The sequence below is a fragment of the Salmo trutta genome, chromosome 24, assembly GCF_901001165.1.
Source record: "Salmo trutta chromosome 24, fSalTru1.1, whole genome shotgun sequence".
Classification (NCBI taxonomy): domain Eukaryota; kingdom Metazoa; phylum Chordata; class Actinopteri; order Salmoniformes; family Salmonidae; genus Salmo; species Salmo trutta.
The window spans coordinates 22,406,668-22,429,041 of NC_042980.1; the positions used below are offsets into that span (position 1 = coordinate 22,406,668).

The following is a 22,374-nucleotide window of genomic DNA, read 5'->3' on the forward strand; positions in this document are numbered from 1 at the left end:
TCTCTTTTAATCTATTTTATTTTTTTTGTATTTTTCTTAAAACTGCATTGTTGGTTAAGGGCTTGTACGTGAGCATTTCACTGTAAGGTCTACCTAAACCTGTTGTATTTGGCGCATGTGACAAATCAAATTTGACTTGATTTGATTAGTATGAGTATTCGAATACAGCTTTAGCCTGATTTGAGCAAGTGAGGCAGAGTAAGGCAGAGAGACGTTTTCATTACACATTCTACCTGCACTAATGAGAATCGGGATGGTTAGAGGAAGGAATCTGTGGTTGTTTTCCAAATGGTACCCTATTCCCTACATAGTTTACTACTTTTCCTATAGTGCACTACCCTATGGGCCCTTATCAAAGGTAGTGCACTACATAGGGAATAGGGTGCTATTCGCAACACATCCTGTTACTGTACTGTGTGAGCTGTGCCCTGACACATAAGCCTGGGTTACACAGACCATTGTTTAAGGAATGCGGTATCATCCACTTCACTAGAGGGAGAAATGAGTGTGAGCAGAACAGAAGACTCATCCACAATGTGGATGTTGCCCTTTTGTGGAAAAGAAAGAACATGAATGTGGTCCATAGGTGAAGAGGAAGCGAGAGAGTTTTGCCCTTTTCTGAAAGAAAGAAAATCTTTGTGATGCTTTCACAGACTGAGGTTTTGGAGTGTGGAGTTGAGTGGGTGTGGTATAGTACAGTTGTTGGTATTCAGATGCGTTCCATGCTCTGCTCTGCTGTGCTCTGCTCTCTCTCAGGGGAGAGGAATCCTCCCCTCGCCTTCTGCTGCTCTCACCTGTAAAGTTCTGACTCCCAGCCTGACTCCCAGCCTGAGTCCCAGCCTGAGTCCCAGGCTGACTCCCAGCCTGACTCCCAGGATGACTCCCAGCCTGACTCCCAGCCTGACTCCCAGCCTGACTCCCAGCCTGACTCCCAGCCTGAGTCCCAGCCTGAGTCCCAGCCTGACTCCCAGCCTGACTCCCAGCCTGACTCCCAGCCTGACTCCCAGCCTGACTCCCAGCTTGACTCCCAGGCTGCTCTCCATCGCTACCAGAGCTGAGGCTATCATTACTTCTCAGTACAGGACATATGTGCGTGGATGTGCATGTGCGCGTGTGTGTATCCCTCCCTCTGTCCCATTCCAATCTTTTGTCTCGGTCCCTCTCTCTCTCCCAATCCCCCAGTCCCTGACTAAAACTATTCTGAATAGTGTGATATCATAATGCAATCACAGGAAGCACTGTCTCCATCTGTCTGTGTTAAATTGAACATGGTCAAAGAACTCCCAGGAGTTTGAACTGTAAAACAGAACAGAGAGAGGGAGGGAGGGAGAGAATTAAGGAGGGAGTGAATGAAGGAGGTAAAGAGAGAGAGTTTGGGAGAGAGAGAGAGAGAGATATGCTGGTCTCCATCTGCATTTGCTGAACTTTTAGCAGCTGACTGGGTTTTCAATCATTATCTCGTCAGAGTAGTGAACCTAAGACCCCTAGAGCACGCTGAGGCCTTATAATTAACTCTAGACCTTATTGGCATCTCCCTCCCCCGTCCTTCCCTCTGCTACGGCCTCTGAGTGAGGCTTCACAGCATCTGTGTTTCTCACATTGAAATGGGACTGTCACTGGCTAATGTTGAAAATCCTGAGGTGATTTCATTGCAATGGCTTTCTCCATACTTGGTATGTATTCTGAATGAGCAGCTGGATGCTGCTGCAGGTGTTATCGTAGAAGAAACTGATTGGCTCATACAGTGATCTGATTTGACATGTCTCCTCAGTAACCTGGTAACCATGGTGTCCTGGCATGGTGTAATGTTTGTGTGCAGCTATCTGAAGGGTGATCCATATTTTTGCCTGATTTTGCCTGATTTTTTTCTAAACTTTTTCCTTCACCTCAACATAATAACATGAAATGCACCTTGAAATGAGCTATATTCCCCCTGGAGCATGTTGGGTAAGAATCAAATAGATATACTATTACTATGATTATTCGCTTTACTTTTACAAATTATTCTTTCAGCTAAAAATACTACTTCCAGGCACCTTTTTTTAGCATGTGCACAAGACAGTAATCTTTTGTACTGTATTGTAACATAGCTGCGGCTGTTTTATAGCTACCTGACTCACTCGTGAAAGTGATTGTTTCAGACTATAGCATTGTAGCTCAGATACTGCATTGTTATGGAGTAAAAATGTAAATGGATGGGCCTCCCGAGTGGCGCAGTGGTCTAAGGCACTGCATCGCAGTGCTACAGTAGCAGTGCCACTAGAGATCCTGGTTTGAGTCCAGGCTGTGTCGTAGCCAGCTGCGACCGAGAGACCCATGATGCGGTGCACAATTGGCCCAGCGTCGTCCGGGTTAGGGGAGGGTTTGGCCGGCTGGGATGTCCTTGTCCCATTGCGCTCTAGCGACTCCTGTGGTGGGCCAGGCGCATGCACGCTGACATGGTCGCCAGGTGTACTGTGTTTCCTCTGACACATTGGTAAGGCTGGCTTCTGAGTTAAGCGGGTATTGTGTCAAGAAGCAGTGCAGCTTGGTTAGGTTGTGTTTCGGAGGACGCATGGCTCTTGACCTTCGCCTCTCCCGAGTCCGTACGGGAGTAGCAGCGATGGGACAAGACTGTAACTACCAATTGGATACCACAAAATTGGGGAGAAAAAGGGGTAACAAAAAAAATATATATATATATATATATGGATAATCTTGCCTTAATTCATTTTCTGCTCGCTGCCTCCCTGCCTGTCGTACGGTACAGGGGATGCTGAGTATGCTTTTTGTTTCTGCTGCGATGCAGGTATTCACTGAGGTTGGACATTTTTTTTACCTTAACTGTGTCCCAAATTCCATAGGGCTCTGTTGAAAAGTAGTTCACTATATGGGGAATAGGGTACCATGTGGAACACACTTGATGTATTTTTTCTTTGTTTTTTTTTCCAATTGAAGTGAGGTGCACAGACTGCATTAGCTCCATATACCCTGCTGAGACTAGAGCCTGCCAATGATAGGCACAGCACATCTGTTAGTGTGTGTGCGTGTGCGTGTGCCCGTGCGTGTGCCCGTGCGTGTGCGCGCGTGCGTGCGTGTAATTGTGTTAGAAAGTATTTTGGAATCCAGCTGTCTCTATGCCACACATGCAGTGTGTGTGTGTGTGTGTGAGTGTATGTATATATATATATATATATATATATATATATATATATATATGGGATCCATATATGTACAGTGTATTCAGAAAGTATTCCATTCAGACCCTTTGACTTTCAAAGGTTTTTGTTTATTTTTTACTATGTTCTACATTGTAGAATAATAGTGAAGACATCAAAACTATGAAATAACACATATGGAATCATGTAGTAACCAAAAAAGTATTTTATATTTCAGATTCTTCAACGTAGCCATCCTTGGCATTCTCTCAACCAACTTCGTGAGGAATACTTTTCCAACAGTCTTGACGGAGTTCCCACATATGCTGAGCACTTGTTGGCTGCTTTTCCTTTACTCTGCGGTCCAACTCATCCCAAACCATCTCAATTGGGTTGAGGTCGGGTGATTGTGGAGGCCAGGTAATCTGATGCAGCACTCCTTCACTTTCCTTGGTCAAATAGCTCTTACACAGCTTGGAGGTGTGTTTTGGGTCATTGTCCTGTTGGGAAAGAAAATTATCGTCCCACTTGGCGCGAACCAGATGGGATGGAGTATTACTACAGAATACTGTGGTAGCTATGCTGGTTAAGTGTGCCTTGCTTCACGGTGGGAACCACACATGCGGAGATCATCCATTCACCTACAGTACTCTGCGTCTCACAAAAATACGTCGGTTAGAACCAAAAATCTCAAATTTGGACTCATCAGACCAAAGACAGATTTCTACCAGTCTAATGTCCATTGCCCGTGATTCTTGGCCCAAGCAAGTCTCTTCTTCTTATTGGTGTCCTTTAGTAGTGGTTTCTTTGCAGCAATTCGACCATGAAGGCCTGATTCACGCAGTCTCCTCTGAACAGTTGATGTTGAGATGTGTCTGTTACTTGAACTCTGTGAAGCATTTATTTGGCCTGCATTCTAAGGTGCAGTTAACTCTAATGAACGTATCCTCTGCAGCAGAGGTAACACTGGGTCTTCCATTCCTGTGGTGGTCCTCATGAGAGCCAGTTTCATCATAGTGCTTGATGGTTTTTGTGACTGCACTTGAAGAAACTTTCAAAGTTCTTCTAATTTTACGCATTGACTGACCTTCATGTCCCAAAGTAATGATGGACTGTCGTTTCTCTTTGCTAATTTGAGCTGTTCTTGCCATAATACAGTATGGTCTTTTACCAAATATGTCTATCTTCTGTATACCACCCCTACTGTACCTTGTCACAACACAACTGATTGGCTCAAACGCATTAAGAAGGAAAGAAATTTCACAAATGTTTTGGTTACAACATGTTTCCATGTGTTATTTCATAGTTTTGATGTCTTCACTGTTATTCTAAAATATAGAAAATAGTAAAAATAAAGTCTAAAACCTTGAATGAGTAGGTGTGTTGGGACTTTTGACGGGTACTGTATATATGGGCCATCTGATGTGATGAGTATCATCCATACTTGTCTGCTCTCTTTGATTCATCATCATAGAAGCCTTCACCACTGAGCTCCACTGAGCATGTGCAGAAAAATGACAAAGTCCAGTGGATGTTGTTGAAGTCACCAGCTCTGGTTGGGCTCTTCTGCCTTGTTCTCCCATAACACTTTGCAGCCATAGGGGAACTGTACAATGACACAATAAAAACTGCTGTGTCATCCTGTCCGACTGGTTGGCTGGTGTGGTCAGGGACATCAACCTTTTACTCCCATAACACTGGCCATAGGGGAACGCCAGCCAGCCAGCCAGCCAGCCAGCCAGCCAGCCAGCCAGCCAGCCAGCCAGCCAGCCAGCCACAGTACCATGACACCACAGAAAGGGTTGTGTCATCTGTACCGACTGGCCGGCTGGCTTATGTAAGAACATGAAGGGCACTGTGGATTATATCTCCTCGGTATCCCTAGGCTACATCCCAAATGGCACTCTATTCCCTTTTTAGTTCACTACTTTTGACCAAGGCCTAAGTCTAAAGCTCTGCTCTGCTCTCTACTTGGCTGCTGATTGCCCTTTTTGTGAGAGGAGCAGAAGAGGGACTGGGCTCACGCTCCCTAAGCACTGCTTTCTGCCATTATTTTTTTCACTGTTCTCATCCCTCTCTTTCTCCCTCTCTTTCCCCTCCACATTAAGACATAAAGACACAGTGAGCTGAGTGTGATTAAGAGGTTATGTTTAATACCAGAGGGACTGACTCATTGAAGGGAGGTTTTAAAATAGCCTAAATCTTTATTAACGGTTTAGACGTTAACAGTAACAATGGCTTCATTTGTAACTGTAACCACAGCCGTGCTCACAACATAACACTTGGCTGCAGACTGCAGTCCCTGGGACACCACAGTGTCAGAGAGGCAGGGAGAGGGTGTGGTTAGTGGTTGTTGCAGCTAATTGTCTGTGGTTTTCTAAGTTGGGTTAGGTTGCTGGCTGCTCACCGCAGGAAGCACACTCACTCACCGATGCAGTCTCACACTCTCTGCAGAAACATTGAGAAGAGAGAGGGCAAACAAGCTACACACACACACACACACACACACACACACACACACACACACACACACACACACACACACACACACACACATTCAATAGCTGCTGTTCAATGTGCTGCAGGCTATTTCCCATCTCCTTTTGAAGCGTTGGCCAACCCCAGGGTTCCTCTGACAGTGTTAATGCATTTTTACAGAGCTCAATTGGATCACGATGGTTGCTAGATACAAACCACTAAAGTGTAGGGACAATGCACCTATATAAGGCATGTATGACATACAGTGTTCATACTGTTCTCTGTAAGAACATAACAGATATAGAAATGTATAAAAGAAGAAAGTAACAAATGTCAAACCATACAGTGATTCCATAGGGCCCTATTGTATTGTACTCCTCACCATCCCCGTGCTACAGTACACCAGCCCATTTATGAGTGTGCTGGCATTCCATTCAAAGGAAAGTATAGAGTTTATTGTACAGTAAAGTCTGTTCCGTGCAGTGAGTGAGTGTGTGTGTGTGTGTGTGTGTGTGTGTGTGTGTGTGTGTGTGTGTGTGTGTGTGTGTGTGTGTGTGTGTGTGTGTGTGTGTGTGTGTGTGTGTGTGTGTGTGTGTGTGTGCGTGAGGCGAGGGGGGAGAGTGTGTGCGTGGGGCGAGGGGCGAGGGGGGAGAGTGTGTGTGTATCCTAATTCACTTTAGCAGTCTCATGACGATTGTGAAGCACAGACACCGCTTCCAGCAGAATCAGGCACGGGCTGTAATGCACCTGTAAAAGATGGGACTGTTAGACAGTGTGGTGTACATAATGTATCAATTTGAGCTTTCAGTTAGAGAGACGTATGGGCAACACTGTAACCTCTTTGTTCACTGGGTTTTTAACACTGTCTCTCTCTCTGTCCCTCTTCTCCCCCCTCTCTTATTCTCTCTTTCCATCTCTCTCTCTCTCTTTCTCCTCTCCCCCTCTCCTCGCCCTCTCTTTCTCTGTCCTACAGGAACAGTATAGCAGCGTCTGCAGTGTGTGCATTTAACCTCAGCTCCATCACCCAGGCCTTCAACGGGCCCTTCCGTTCCCAGGAGAATCCCCGCTCTACCTGGCTGCCCACCCCCAACCCCATCCCCAACTTCCAGGTACTACCCACCCCAACTTTCATGTACTGCCTACCACCAACCCCACCCCCAACTTCCAGGTACTGCCCACCCCCTTCCCCAAATTCCAGGTACTGCCCACCCCCAAACTCTTCCCCAACTTCCAGGTACTGCCCACCCCCAACCTCTTCCCCAACTTCCAGGTACTGCCCACCCAAACTCCACCCCCAACTTCCAGGTACTGCCCAGCCCCTTCCCCAACTTCCAGGTACTGCCCACCCAAACTCCACCCCCAACTTCCAGGTACTGCCCACCCAAACTCCACCCCCAACTTCCAGGTACTGCCCAGCCCAACCCCTTTCCCAACTTCCAGGTACTGCCCACCCCCAACCCCTTCCCCAACTTCCAGGTACTGCCCACCCCCAACTTCCAGGTACTGCCCACCCCCAACCCCTTCCCCAACTTCCAGGTACTGCCCACCCCCAACTTCCAGGTACTGCCCAACCCCTTACCCAACTTTCAGGTTTTGCCCACCCCCAACCCCTTCCCCAACTTCCAGGTACTGCCCACCCAAACTCCACCCCCAACTTCCAGGTTAGTGCTGGTCTGGAGCAAAATCCTGCTCACCCTGTGTGTCCCCAGAACCAGGACTAACAGACTCTGCACTGCATATAAGAACCAGGGATTATGCACCCCAAAGCCCACATCATTGACTTCTTAGCAATGCAACTGTAGCTTTATGAAGAAATTCATGTCATCCGGGATTTCAATAGCGTATTGTCGCTGTAGCTTGCCAGACACAGAGATGTTGTTTGCCAAACAACAATCATTACAGTGTAACAGTATTGTAGGTGTGAATAAGCGTGATTACTGGAGGAGAAAATGAGAAGGAAATGACCACAGGCAGAGGCATAGTCATTGTTGCTTTGAATAAATCAATACTATTAACATGAAGTATTATTCCTTTTCAGTTAACTTCTCTTTCTTTCTCTCTCTCTTTCTTTTTCTTTCTTTCCCTCTGTCTTTCTTCCCTTTCTCCTGCTCTCTCACTCCTCTCTCTGGCACTCTCTCTCACCCCCCCTTCCCTCCCTCTCCTGTCTCTCTTCCCCTTTCTCCCCTCCCCCCTCCCCTCCCCTCAGTGTGGTACCATAGATGATGGCGGCGGTCCTAACGATGGTCTGACGGAACGCAGCCTCCAGGATGCCCAGCGGCTGTACCTGATGAACGACGTGGTGCAGCCCGTCTCTGTGGACCCCTTGGTCATGCAGGATGACGTGCGCTTCTCCAGGCTGGTGGTGGACATCGTACAGGGCCACGACACACTCTACCATGTCATGTACATCGGCACAGGTCAGTTGAGTTCAAAGGTCAGGGGTCAATCAATTAAATTGACTTATAAAGGAAAGGGCACATTAGCTAGGTAAATCTCCCTAGAAGGAAGAAACCTAGAGAGGAACCCGGCACCCTTCACTAGCTGTCCAGCCAAAGGATGTTCTATTGTCATATTATAGAGCTCTGAGTTTTTCCTAGCCACATGACCTGAATAGGAAAACCTCTTGAATCTAGGCTGTATACAGTACAATCAATGATTTCTCATCATCTTCTTCCTCCTCTCTCCTCCAATCAGAGTACGGCACCATCCTGAAGGCTCTTGCAACCACCAATAAGAGCCTTCAAGGGTGTTACCTGGAGGAGATCCAGCTCTTCCCCGCTGGGGTGCAGGAGCCAATCTTGAGCCTGCAGATCCTTCAAAGTGATAGGTCACTGTTCGTAGGACTCAACAACAGAGTTCTGAAGATCCCTCTGGAGAGATGCTCCAACTACAAGACTGAGATGTGAGTTTCTTACATTTTTCTGTTTTGTACAAGTGCAATAAAAGCCAACCTGGCCAACAAACCCAACCTTATGGAAGAGTACAGGTGAGCAAAAGCTGCAACTACAAGACTGAGACATGAGTGTCTCAGACTGAGAACTATTCCACATTCTGCATGTCATCCCAGGGTTGTGGTCAGTGGTGATGTGGATGGTAAACGCAAGGAGACACATCTTACCAACCTTTCGCGGAAAAAAACATTGAAAGTATAGGAAGTGTTCATTTTTTCACCGCTACCGGCAATCAGAGTTTGCACACCTATTTCTTTACCACTACATCACTGGTTGTGGTATATTACCATAGGAATGTACAGTGTTGTTTATTGCTTACTTATAGTCACTTGCCATGAGTATAAAGTGCTGGAATTATACCAGCCTGAGTTACTGACTGTGTAGTCTTATCCCTTGGGACTCTGTACTAATATATTCATTATTTGATGATACACTACCAAAACAATAACACATTTAATTTGTTGCGGTGTTGCTTTTAATTAACGAAGCAGTGTTTCTAAAAAGAGTGAGAACAGAGAAAGGAAGGAAGCCTTACTTTATCTTTTACTGTCTCTCTGATTCAGGCTCATTTAGCGGGAGACATGTGGCTCAGACTCTGCCCTGCCTGACTCCTGCCAGTTCAATATGAGTCTCTGAGTGTGAACTCTGCTCAATGCTCTGGCTGTCATCTCCAGAATAAGCTGCCTGATGGCTGCCTCTGTCGTTCATCTAAACCTCCCCTCTCTCTCTCACGGCTGAGTGAGGAGGAGAAAAGCCCTCCCCTCTCCCTCTCTCCCTCTCTCTCTGCTCTCTGTTTGTCAGGCCTTATGCATTTCATCAATGCTTTCAATCAACTCTCTAGAGCTGCATCCATGCTTTGTCAGCTCGCTGTGCAATATACGCGTGCGGGTGTGCATGAAGGGCAACCGACTGTATAGGAGATTGTTGTGTGTGGAGGTGTGTGTGTGTGTGTGTGCGTGCGCGTGTCTGTGTGTGTGTGGGTGGGGGGGGGCTCATGCATATGATGAATCAGCTCGCTCCTTTCTCCATCACATGTCACCAGCAGTAACACACACCCAGACGCGCACACACACACACTCACTCCTCTCCGTCAGGTACAGTGGTGAATACTAAACAAGGTGTGAGTGAGGAGATGTGAGAGCGGAGCAGAGCAGAGCAGAGCGGAGCGGAGCAGAGCAGAGCAGAGCGGAGCGGAAGCCTCGGTAGCCAGGCCTATTTAAAACACAGTGGGGTGGAATAATCACACTGGGCTTCAAGGGCACACCAGGGGAACACTGTCCTTAATCCTGCGTGCTGCCTTATATCTGCCAGCCTCAGTAGCAGACACAGTCAGTTGTCAGGGGACACAGAGAGAGAAAACCATGCAGGACTGCAAATATACATGACAGGTGACGGGCTGTCAATCACTGTGATTTATTATGATCTCTAAGGTCGGCTCAGAACATGCAGGAAAGTGTGAAGGGCCTATTATTCTTTAGTTTAGGCTTTTAGGAAATCTTATTAAAATTAAAGTTTATGCAGAATGCATACATTTCACAGCCATAGATACAGACACAAACAGGACTTACACAGAAATTGACATGGTTCTATTTTCTGTCTTTTCATATTGTTTGTCATTGCACTCCCAGGCTATTCTGTGTCTCAGCCCTCTGACTCTGTGTCATTAAATCAGTCTGCAGGAGACAGCCCCAGGACAACAACACTCTGACTCTGTGTCATTAAATCAGTCTGCAGGATACAGCCCCAGGACAACAACACTCTGCCTCTGTGTTATTACATCAGTCTGCAGGAGGCAGCCCCAGAACAACAACCCTCTGCCTCTGTGTTATTACATCAGTCTGCAGGAGACAGCCCCAGTACAACAACAATCTGCATCTGTGTCATTAAATCAGTCTGCAGGAGACAGCCCCAGGACAACAACACTCTGCCTCTGTGTTATTAAATCAGTCTGCAGGAGACAGCCCCAGAACAACAACACTCTGCCTCTGTGTTATTACATCAGTCTGCAGGAGATAGCCCCAGGACAACAACACTCTGCCTCTGTGTCATTAAATCAGTCTGCAGGAGGCAGCCCCAGGACAACAACACTCTGCCTCTGTGTTATTACATCAGTCTGCAGGAGACAGCCCCAGGACAACAACACTCTGCCTCTGTGTTATTACATCAGTCTGCAGGAGGCAGCCCCAGGACAACAACACTCTGCCTCTGTGTTATTACATCAGTCTGCAGGAGACAGCCCCAGGACAACAACACTCTGCCTCTGTGTTATTACATCAGTCAGCAGGAGACAGTCCCAGTACAACAACACTCTGCCTCTGTGTTATTACATCAGTCTGCAGGAGACAGCCCCAGGACAACAACACTCTGCCTCTGTGTTATTACATCAGTCTGCAGGAGACAGCCCCAGGACAACAACACTCTGCCTCTGTGTTATTAAATCAGTCTGCAGGAGACAGCCCCAGAACAACAACACTCTGCCTCTGTGTTATTACATCAGTCTGCAGGAGACAGCCCCAGGACAACAACACTCTGCCTCTGTGTTATTACATCAGTCTGCAGGAGACAGCCCCAGGACAAAAACACTCTGCCTCTGTGTTATTACATCAGTCTGCAGCAGACAGTCCCAGGACAACAACACTCTGCCTCTGTGTTATTACATCAGTCTGCAGGAGACAGCCCCAGGACAACAACACTCTGCCTCTGTGTTATTAAATCAGTCTGCAGGAGGCAGCCCCAGGACAACAACACTCTGCCTCTGTGTTATTACATCAGTCTGCAGTAGACAGCCCCAGGACAACAACACTCTGCCTCTGTGTTATTACATCAGTCTGCAGGAGACAGCCCCAGTACAACAACACTGTGCCAGAAGCCTATAAAGAGGTTATGTCTTTCTGACTTGGATTATCCAAAGAGGACCTCTCCCTTTCTCTGTCCCCCTCTTTCTCCGTAGGCGTGGCGGATGTCAGTGGGTGTTAAGAAGGACACCCACCAGGTGGGGTGTCAAAACACTAGTCCCATTGTCCTGCTGTCTGTCTGTCTGGCTGACCCGGCCAGGCTATTCTGGCCGGGTCAGTGGCCTAGCCTGATCTGTGGGTGGCCCTCCCAATCCCATTCACACATACAGCCTTTCATAATGAAACCTCATAATAACTAGTGGAACTACAGCAATACATCAATTCATATTGGCTTCTTCAGACCCCTCTGTGTGACACAATGGAGGTTTCTATGGAGCAATCTTGTGTAGAAAAGCTACAGAGGCCATGGCATGGTTTATTTTTAAGTCTAAAGTTATCAGTTTCTTTACAGAGATAACCCCTCGCTCTGGAAAAGGGTCCTCTGTTACCACATGAATGGCAGTACTATACTAGTGTTCAGCCAGAGAAGGAAATGATTGGTTCTGTCTTTGCCCCCTATATTAGCATGGATAGGCTGTTGATGGAAATACAGCACTGGGAAATCTCATCATGTTTAAGTGCAGTTATTATTATACTTTTTGTATAATAATAATAATTGCCATTCAGAGGGTGAATGGGCAAGACAAAGATTGTAAGTGCCTTTGAACGGGGTATGGTAGTAGGTGCCAGGCGCACCAGTTTGAGTGTCAAGAACTGCAATGCTGCTGGGTTTTTCACACTCAACAGTTTCCCGTGTGTATCAAGAATGGTCCACCACCCAAAGGACATCCAGACAACTTGACACAACTGTGGGAAGCATTGGAGTCAACATGGGCCAGCATCCCTGTGGAACGCTTTGGACACCTTGTAGAGTCCATGTCCTGATGAATTAAGGTTGTTCTGAGGGCAAAAGGGGGTGCAACTCAATATTAGGAAGGACGCTCAGTGTATTTTTAGCTAATGTGTACAGCTTTGTACAGTACAGAGTGCCTGGCGTCTGTTTAGGGATCAAATCAGCCATATTGCTTTGCACAGTGTTGTCTGTTTAGTGGTGACTTATTGCTATGTGCTGCACCGCCTACAGAGGTGGTATAGTCTGCCCTCTCTCAGTGGAAATTACATCTGACCTCCCCAATGGCCACTACCTACTGCTAAGTACAGCCTCCACTCCTCTCTCTCTCTCTCTCTCTCTCTCTCTCTCCTTCTCTCTGTGTTTTCCCTCTCGAACTCGTGCTCTCACTCTCACCTCCACTTTCTGTAAGTAAGTAGCCTTATTTATTCTGCAGCGGCTACAGTGTTGTTTGCATGGTAGTGATACGTTGTAGCCAAGCTGCGCCAGCAAAGCAGCTCTGTCAACACTTTCACTGAGGCAAGGTGTTCCAGGTCCATACATACAGCTCAATGGCAGGACCGGGAGGTGGCGTAAAATGTTGTGAATGTGTTAAATCAGGATAGAATCCCTGAGATGCTAACCACTTCCCCCTACTTCCCTGCCAACCTCGTAAGTGTAGTACCCTTGATGTTTAGGTGGTGAAGGTGAAGAGCGAGTAGGAGTGGGAGTTTTGCTTGCTTTGTGATTTACAGTACTACCGTAGCTGCAAGCAGCCAGTCAGGGGAGGTAGCAGACTAATGGGTCTGTGCTGCAGGAGTTTATAACAACATCATGAAACCACAAGTGGCTGTCTCAGTGTGTTCACCATGAACATGACCAGCTCATTTTTCCAGTGTAGAAGTTCAATGATTTCCTGATGCTCTGTAGCTCAGGGAACTTCAGGTGTTTTCATTGTTTATTAAATTATTTTCACAATCAGACCATTTGTGGATAGCAACCATGTCTACAGCTCTATTCCACGGACCCTCAGGCAAAATAATAGTTGTTTGCTTTTACAGGTGGGAACTATTCAATTCTCAAGTTTATTGTAATGCCCCTAGGCATTTTTTTAATCTTATAAACCCTTGTCATCAGCATTGAGTCCTGAGGTTGGGCCCTGGGGACAATAATAACCTCTTTATATACAGTATTCTGGCCTTAACATCTCCAGAGCGTCCCAGGAGCCCTGAATAAATCCAGTGTTTTATTGTCTGTGTGAGAAGAACTTTAATTCCACCCACTGGTCCTCTTCAGTCCTCAGTAGAGCCAATTTATGATCTGTTGATGCTGCCGCCAGCCTGTCAACAGGGTTCTAAAACACAGTGCTGTTAAGCCTGTATGAACACTCCACTCCCAGGAACACACCAGGGAGCCATGGACAGAGAGGGAGAAGGGAGAGAGAGAATGGGAGAGAGAGGGGATTGAGAGAGACGGAGAGGGAGGGAGGAGGGATTGAGGGAGGTAGGGAGGGAGGGAGGAGGGATTGATAGGGAGAGGGGGGATTGAGATAGAGGGAGGAGGGGGAGAGGGGTGAAAGTAATCACAAAGTGTACGTATTTATCACTGGTGCAGAATGTTTTTGCTTTTAACGGGCTCTCCTCTCTGGCAAACCCCCAATATTAAAACCATTTATATTTCTCTCTCTATCCCTCTCTCACTCACTCTCTCTCGCTCTTGTTCTCTCTCCCTCTCTATCCCTCTCTCTTTCACACATATTCTTTCCCTCTCTCCGTCTTTCTCCCTCCTTCCATCTTTCTTCTTCTTCCTCCTTCAGCCTTTATTTGGGCAGGCAGTTTGTCTTAACCAGCCTCCCACCCTCCCAGCTCCCCAGATGCTGACAAACCTTCCCTCTTTTTCAGTGAGGTTGTACTGTCTGCTCTCCCTTCCCCTCTCTTCTCCTCACTCTGTCTCTCACCTCTCTGTCTCCTGCTACTATGTGTGCACTGTAGTTTAGTATCAGTGAGGTGACCATCACCCCCCCCCCCTCCCCCATAGGACAGTAGAAGAGGGATAGAGGAAGGACAGCGCAGCAGACAAGAGGACAACTCAGTAGGCAGAAGGCTCCTTCTGGCAGGCAGCCATCTTTCTGCCACTGGACGTTTCAGCCCTCCTCAGCCCAGCCCTCTAGCATGGTTCTATGAGGCTAATTGGATCCTGAGCTGCGATTAGCGTGTAACGCTACGCTAGACCGGGGGATTTATCTAGCCAAAGGTTTATGATGAACCACGGCCGGCACGTCAGAGCAGCCCAGTGCAGGTTGGAGGGAAGCCCCAGGGACAGAGCCTCTCTTCTGGGATGAGGAAGCCTTGAAGCTGGCCTGTCCCCTGGGGGGGTGGGGTACTATACTGTACTGTACAGCCATTCAGGAAGCTGCCCTCCATTTGCATTTCAGACGTCCCAAATATGCCTATTGGCTATCACAGCTTACATTTCTAATCAGAATATTTACACAACCTGTCTGTCTGTTTCTGTCTTGTTTACAATTATGAGGTCATGATTTGCAGTTAAACGGAAAGTGATGTCTTTATGACGTTCTATTAAAAGGCCTACAAAAGGACAGCAGGTTTACAGCTCTCACAATCCCTTTTAAAATGTCCATTAAGCCCCGTGGCGAACTCTGGAGATTTATCACAAGCTGTCTGTCGACAGCCAAGCCACATTGTTTTATCGTTTGGTTTATTTTTACCGGATTGCTCTGTTTAAAATTTAACAGCCCATGTTTTGTTTTGTGGCTTCGCTGTTTTGATATAGTGTGCTATGTCACCGCTAAAAGAGGCTGGTGAATGAAATATCAGTATGGTGTCTTTGGTTGGTGTCAGAACCATACCAGCCTTCTCTCCTTCTCTCTTTCCTTTAATCTTTATATCTCCCTTAGTCTTCTCTCTCACAGTCATTCAAACACACACATTCACGCACGCACGCACGCATGCACGCACACACACACACACATACACACACTCACACACACACACACGCACACACGCACGCACACGCACACACGCACGCACGCACGCACACACACCCACACACACACACTACAAAACCATTGTTGGGGAAGTTACTCTGAAAATATAGTTTACCAAGCTACCAATTAATTAAGTTAATTTACACTACAGCTACCCTTGAGAAAATTATACTTTACTTAAGAGCCTGTAAGTAAGCATTTCACTGTAAGGTTGTATTTGTTGTATTTGGAGCATGTGACAAATTCAATTTGATTTGACAACATGTAGTTCGCTACTCCCCAACACTGTGCAAATCCCACATTCCTCTCTATCAGCAGACTCCATCACATGTAGACTCTTAGAAAAAAGGCTTCCAAACAGGTTCTTTGCGGAGGGATAGTGTTTTACCAAGAACTGTTTTGATCTGAAGAACCCTTTTTGGAAGACAAGGGTTCTTTGTAAGGCAAATGGTTCTACCTAGACCCTTTAACATCCTAAGAACAGTTTTTGGAAGTAAAGGGTTATTTGATGATTCTTTGGAAGGCAAACATGATTCTTTGGAAAGCAAGAAGGCTACTTTGGAAGGCAAGAAGGGTTCTACATCAAGCCATATATCATATTTCCCAGCATGCTCTATTGTGTGGTGATTTTCAGAATAGTTTGTTTTAATATCTGTGTTTTTGCATGTACAATCATTGGCGGAAGGTAGCCTAGTGGTTAGAGCGTTAGAGCGTTAGACTAGTAACAGAAAGGTTGCAAGATCGAATCCCCGAGCTGGCAATGTAAAATGCTCTCGTTCTGCCCCTGAACAAGGCAGTTAACCCACTGTTCCTAGGCCGTCATTGAAAATAAGAATTTCTTCTTGACTTGTCTAGTTAAATAAAGGTTAAAAAAAATGGTTGATCCAATCTGTTAGTAATTTGACTTATTGCACATGTGACTGAGATGGTTATTCCAGTTTTAGATGATTGAGGTAGTCTCAGTATTTCATCTGCCCTACGCTGGCAGTCATTGTGAATGCAGGTTGCGGGTGATAAAACATCTCACTTGTTGGCTATCCTAACCCTGGCTGGATTCCAATAGGAATTAAACATCGCTTTGCAAGCCAGGAAAATGTGACTTGCAGGCCTGATGTGGCCTGAAAAGCAGGACTAAAACAACTTTTCAAGCCAGCATAATGTGACTCTGTAAAGGGATCCACCTAGCACCAAAAAGGGTTCCCTTATGGGGACAAACTGAAGAATCGTACATGGTTCTACTTTTCTGAGTGTACCTGCTCCCACTTCATCCCTTACAGAGCCTACATCAGAGCCTTGTCTGTAGCTGGCTGGCTGATCTCCTTTACTTTTACAATGCCCTGTTTTGTTATATAAAATTTGAGAGCTTTGGCTGGCCAACAGTTGATGCAGCTGGAGAAAGGTCAGATGGGATCGGAGCTAAACCCACTAGTCTGCACTGTAAATCCTACAAAAAAAGGTGCTATCTAGAACCTAAAATGGTTGTTCGGATATCCCCATAGGAGAACCCTTTGAAGAACCCTTTTTGGTTCCAGGGAGAACCCTTTTGGGTTCCATGAAGGACCTTTTCCACTGAGGGGTGGAAAAAGGGTTCTCCTATGGGAACAGACAATTAACCATTTTAGGTTCTGGACAGCACCTTTTTTGTACGATTTACAGTGCAGACTAGTGGGTTTAGCTTACTGTCCACACTGCGTGTGTGTGTTTGTGTTTGTGCATACTTGTATGTGTGTGCATGTGAGAGAGAAAGAGACAGAGAGAGAACGGGATTACCCCCAATCTATTTATCCAAAGTATTCCTATGAGGCCCATTGTTACAGTAAGCTGGCATGAGTAAGGTGAGCAGACGGGACCGTTGGCATGCCCTGCGGTGATGTTTGTACTGCAGGGTGGCTCTCCTTTTCTCTCTGGTAAACCCATCTTCCACTGCCCCTCTCGCTCACTGCACTCGTCAAAAACCGTCAACTCAGCATTCTTTTCAAGCTGACGCATTTTCATAGTCTTAAGAGCTTACATGGATGGCTGGCTTTCATCGCTGTGTGTGTGTGTGTGTGTGTGTGTGTGTGTGTGTGTGTGTGTGTGTGTGTGTGTGTGTGTGTGTGGTGTGTGTGTGTGTGTGTGTGTGTGTGTGTGTGTGTGTGTGTGTGTGTGTGTGTGTGTGTGTGTGTGTGTGTGTGTGTGTGTGTGTGTGTGTGTGTGTGTGTGTGTGTGTGTGTGTGTGTGTGTGTGAGTGAGTGAGAGAGAGATTTCTCCACTGTAATTAATGAGACCAGGTCCAGTGTAAACTCTTTCAGCTAAAGGCATTTTAGCTTTGAGGTGTGCGCCCCGAGGGTGTGTGCTCGGGCCTGACTTCTGTAACGGAGGGTAATTGGAGCTCAGATCTGCACCATGCTCTTAGATATTATCCTCCTCTAAGAAAGAGATCTGCTTTACAATGAATTATTATGCACAACCACCTGGCTTCTTAAGTGTGAGTGTTTAGACTGTCTGTAAGCAGCATTGTGTGTCTGAGTAAATAGAATGTACACTAACAGTGCTTGGTGAGGCAGCTAAACGTTATCAACATGTTATGCTTGCCAGGTCTTCACCCTCTAATTCACCACTCATTTAAAGCTATGGTGCAGCAGAAGCGTTCCCGTCTCTCTGATGTCACCACAGCCACACCACAACAACATGGGTCCCTTTCCATAGCCTCTCTCTCCCTCTAGCTCTGTGTCAGGTCATCTCTGATGCAGGTTGATACAATATGTCAGCTCAGCACTAACTCCTAAAACACCTTCCCCACTGCAGGACTTGGCTTGGCTGTGTGTTCTGTAACAACACAAAGTGATGCTTCAACCTCGTAGCTGAAACACTAGAGGCCCCACTCAAATAAACCAAGGGGGCTGGTGCCAAGAATAATATTCTCTTTCTTTCTCTCTGCTAGCTAAGGGGGCTGTAGAGAGGTAGTACAGGCAGGAAATAGGGAGCAGACATGGGTTCAAATAGTATCTGAGATCTTTCAAATACTTCAAGCATTTGCTTTGGCCTGCCTGGAACTTGTTGGGACTTTTCACTTTTCTATTGGTTTTACAGCAACAGACAAGCTCAATCAAGTGTTTGAAATTATATCAAATACTATTGAACCCAGGTCTGCTAGGGAGGCAGTCAGGAGTTGGTACAGGGCAGTAAGGACTGATGTGTTTATTACAATAAGTTCTCTCTTTCTCTCTATTTATCTCTCTTTTCTCTCTCTTTTGCTCTTTCTTTTGCCCTTTCTCTGCACTCACTCTCTCCCTCTCTCTCCAGCTCTCTCTTTCCCTCCCCATCTTTCTCTCGCTCCCTCTCACTCCCTGTCTCCCACGGCCTAACTTAATCATTAACAGGTTTAGATTTAATTACCCATCATTAAGCTCCTGTTTTACTGGGAACTTGCATATTTCATCGCTGTTTGGTTGCTGCACGGCTGTGTGTGTGTGTGTGGGGGGGGGGGGGGGACTGATTTGTTTACCTCTAGTCAGACGCTCCTTAGTTTAGGAATCACAGGGGTGCGGGCTGTGTGCCTGGAGGGAGTGTGAGTTTATTTGTACATGGTTTAGTGGGCCGGCCTCACAGGGCTGGTGGGTGTTCTTTGCTTGTGTTTACTGCTTTGACTGACTGCTCTCTCTCTATCCTTCACCATCTCCCTATCCCTCCCCCTCTCCTCTATCTCTCTTGCCCCCTGTAGGCTATGCCTGGAGGCCCGGGACCCATACTGTGGCTGGGACAGGAAACAGAGGCGATGTACCACCCTGGAGGATAGCTCTAACATGAGCCAGTGGAGTCAGAACATCACTGTCTGTCCGGTAAGTGCCAACAGGGACCCCCAATTCCCCCTACTCCACTCGTTTTGTTATTTCCCTAGGTGTCACTATTGTCACTGGTAAGCCCCTGGAGCTGCCTGCGTCACTGCTGGCTGTCTGACAACCTAGAATACCTCCACTCTGCCTGGTCTCTCCTGGGGACTCTGGCCATATACAGTACAGTAGTAGTCTGACAGTTTAACATTGTAACAGTTTGTTTTGCCTTGGGGACTCAGTTTGTCCAGGTTGCCCTCGGAAAATGTTTTTAGCCTCAGGTGTCTTTCCTGATTTAAATAAAGGTAAAATAACAGTTTTCCTGTCAAGGTTATTGTCACACGATTAATGATATCCAGTAAATTCCCTGACACTCTTATCTCTCTCTCTCTGCCCTGTGTGGATTTTCAGCTGAGGAACCAGATCACCATTGGCGGCTTTGGACCCTGGGCAGCGTGGCAACAATGCAGCAACGACGACGGCGAAGGCACCAGCACCTGTCTGTGTCGCTCCAGGGAGTGTGACAACCCTCCAGCTCGCTGTGGTGGGAGGAACTGTGAGGGGCCCACCATCGAAGTCTCCAACTGTTCCAGGTATGTAAAACAAATAGGGATTTATATAGATCCTGATTGTAGGATTGCGGATTTCCTGCTTCTTCCCTCCTTCCCAGCAGGATTTCTGGAAAACCTGGTAATTTGGGGAAAGTTACAGGAATTTTGCCACTCTAACCACCAACCATCATCTCATTTAGGGTGTGAAATAACAACCCATTTCCTATATAGTGTACTACTCATGAACTCTGGTCAAAAGTAGTGCAGTACATAAGGGATAGGGTGCCATTTTAGACGCAGCCTCAGATATGTTTGTCTGTCTGGAAGTGGCTATTGAATGTTGAGAAATGCTTTCAGAGGAACAGAGCACTTAAGCAGATTGAAGAATGTGTTTCTGGTGTCACATTTAGCTCCTGAGCAAGTGGTTTTGCTTCCCTCTCAGAATCACAAATTAGGGGCATATTCATAAGTGTGTTGAGTGCTTAAAGAGATTGAACGGAATCTTAAGCACTTACAAATTTGTACAACTATAATGCACATTTTAGGGAAAATATCTTTAATGTTTTGGTACAAAAAATTCTGTAATCTTTTTCGTTTATCTGGAATATTGGAACCGTTTTTTACCTGAAACTTTTCATTTTAGATTTTACAAATAAAAGTTTTACTCTGTATTCATCAAGCCATCGTTTCCGTTTGGACTCATTGGACTTATTGGATGTACATCTCAATCTTGAAATGGGTTTCCCCACGGCGCTACAGGATTCTTTGAACCTCCTATAACATCACGTTTCTGTTGCCATAGAAACGGAGGCTGGACCCCCTGGTCGTCATGGGGACAGTGCAGCACCACCTGTGGAACGGGGTTTGAGATGCGCCAGCGCTCCTGCAACAACCCGTCGCCCCGTCACGGGGGTCGCGTGTGTGTGGGCCCCGTCAGGGACGAAAGGTGAGAGGAGAGGGGGAGATGGCAGGTCTATTTGTGAGAGAACTATGTGAACAAATGTTTGTCATGTAATACTTTTATCATATGTCATTTTTTTTCTGAATAATGATCATGTTCCCTTGACTCAAAAGAGCAAAACTCTCAAACATGTATAGGTGATTTACTAAGAAAGGACATTTATGATTCATTTATGAGACATGTTTTGCACTTTTCAGTAACAGTATTGGCCCTCAGTATCTTTTTGGGCATGATGGTCTTAGGTAAATATCAGCCCTCTTACACACGCCAGTGCCTCTCACCGTGTAAGGCAGAAGACAAGTTTACATTTCTTCCAAAATGGATATCAGTTTCTACCCTCTCGTCCCGTCTCCTCTCCTCCCCTCTCTAGGTTCTGTAACGAGGGTGTGTCATGTCCCCAGCCTATCTTCTGGGCCCCGTGGGGTTCCTGGACTAAGTGCAGTGCTGAGTGTGGAGGTGGGGTCCACTCCAGGGTCAGGAGCTGTGAGAATGGGAACAGCTGCCCAGGCTGCGCACTGGTACGATATGGAGGGATGGACGGACGGATGCATGCACACGCACGCACGCACGCACGCACGCACGCACGCACGCACGCACGCACGCACACACACACACACACACACACACACACACACACACACACACACACACACACACACACACACACACACACACACACACACACCTCTTGGCCCACAGAGCTGCTCTGGACCAGTCCAGTATGTGAGCCTGAGAGGCGCCCCTTAGCCCTTCCAGTCCCCAAAGTGCGCTTTTTGTTGATGGTAGAATTTAACCAAAAGGTTACAAAATTTTTTTTTTTACAAATTGGTTGTTGTTGTTGTTCTGAAACTTTTGCCCGCATGTCGTCGTTAAATTCTCATTCTCAAATTCTCATTCTCAATTCTATGTTTCAGAACCAAAAAGTTGTGTGTCTTGATTGTTGGTAAAGGACCATTCATCAGCACAAAGGCCGGTGTGCATATCCAAATTAGTGACCACAAAAAAATTCCTCCAGTTCTTCCTGGAATAAACAGATAGGTCTACATTTATCATCCATATAAAATACAGTTTATCTACTACTGACTCATCTTTACCAGAACTATGATAGGCTACCTGGGGATTTTATTGATACTTTTCATAATTCAGATAGGCCTAATTTGGGTGGTAATGGTGATGTGTCTAAAGATAAGCAGCTGTAACATCGCAGTGACTTCAATATTATGGAATTAAGATGTAACATATTCTGGTGAATTTCTGAACATATGTGTGAGGAAGCACAGGTCTACTCGGCAGCCAACAAGCACTCTGCAGGCAGGCTGGCCTCTAAAATGATGGAGTGGTACGAACACAACATGCTTTCCATCAGATCCTGCAACATTCGCTTCAAGTAGGCGTAGGATTTTGCTCTAGTTGACCTGGCCTCCACAATCACCTGACCTCAACCCAATTGAGATGGTTTAGGATGAGTTGAACCGCAGAGTGAAGGAAAAGCACCCAACAAGCACTCAGCATATGTGGGAACTCCTTCAAGACTGTTGGAAAAGCAATCCAGGTGAAGCTGATTGAGAGACTGCCAAGAGTGTGCAAAGCTCTCATCAAGGCAAAGGGTAGCTACTTTGAAGAATATAAAATATATTTTGATTTGTTTAACACTTTTTTTGGTTACTACATGATTCCTTATGTTTTATTTCATAGTTTTGATGTCTTCACTATTAATTTACAATGTAGAAAATAGTAAAAACTTTCTTAAAATG

The 22,374-nt window shown here is 46.3% G+C and overlaps 1 protein-coding gene across 1 annotated transcript in view; it reads left to right on the top strand.

Annotated features, from left to right (window-relative positions):
* Positions 1 to 22,374, top strand: part of LOC115161495 (semaphorin-5B) — a gene marked incomplete at its 5' end in the record, with an annotated part of 126,549 nt that overhangs the window by 80,907 nt on the left and 23,268 nt on the right. Inside the window, 7 exons of the mRNA XM_029712475.1 lie at positions 6,589 to 6,724; positions 7,822 to 8,032; positions 8,310 to 8,517; positions 19,000 to 19,117; positions 19,520 to 19,701; positions 20,462 to 20,605; positions 20,991 to 21,138. Of these exons, the coding sequence (XP_029568335.1) occupies positions 6,589 to 6,724; positions 7,822 to 8,032; positions 8,310 to 8,517; positions 19,000 to 19,117; positions 19,520 to 19,701; positions 20,462 to 20,605; positions 20,991 to 21,138 (1,147 nt within the window). The remainder of the gene's footprint in view (positions 1 to 6,588; positions 6,725 to 7,821; positions 8,033 to 8,309; positions 8,518 to 18,999; positions 19,118 to 19,519; positions 19,702 to 20,461; positions 20,606 to 20,990; positions 21,139 to 22,374) is intronic.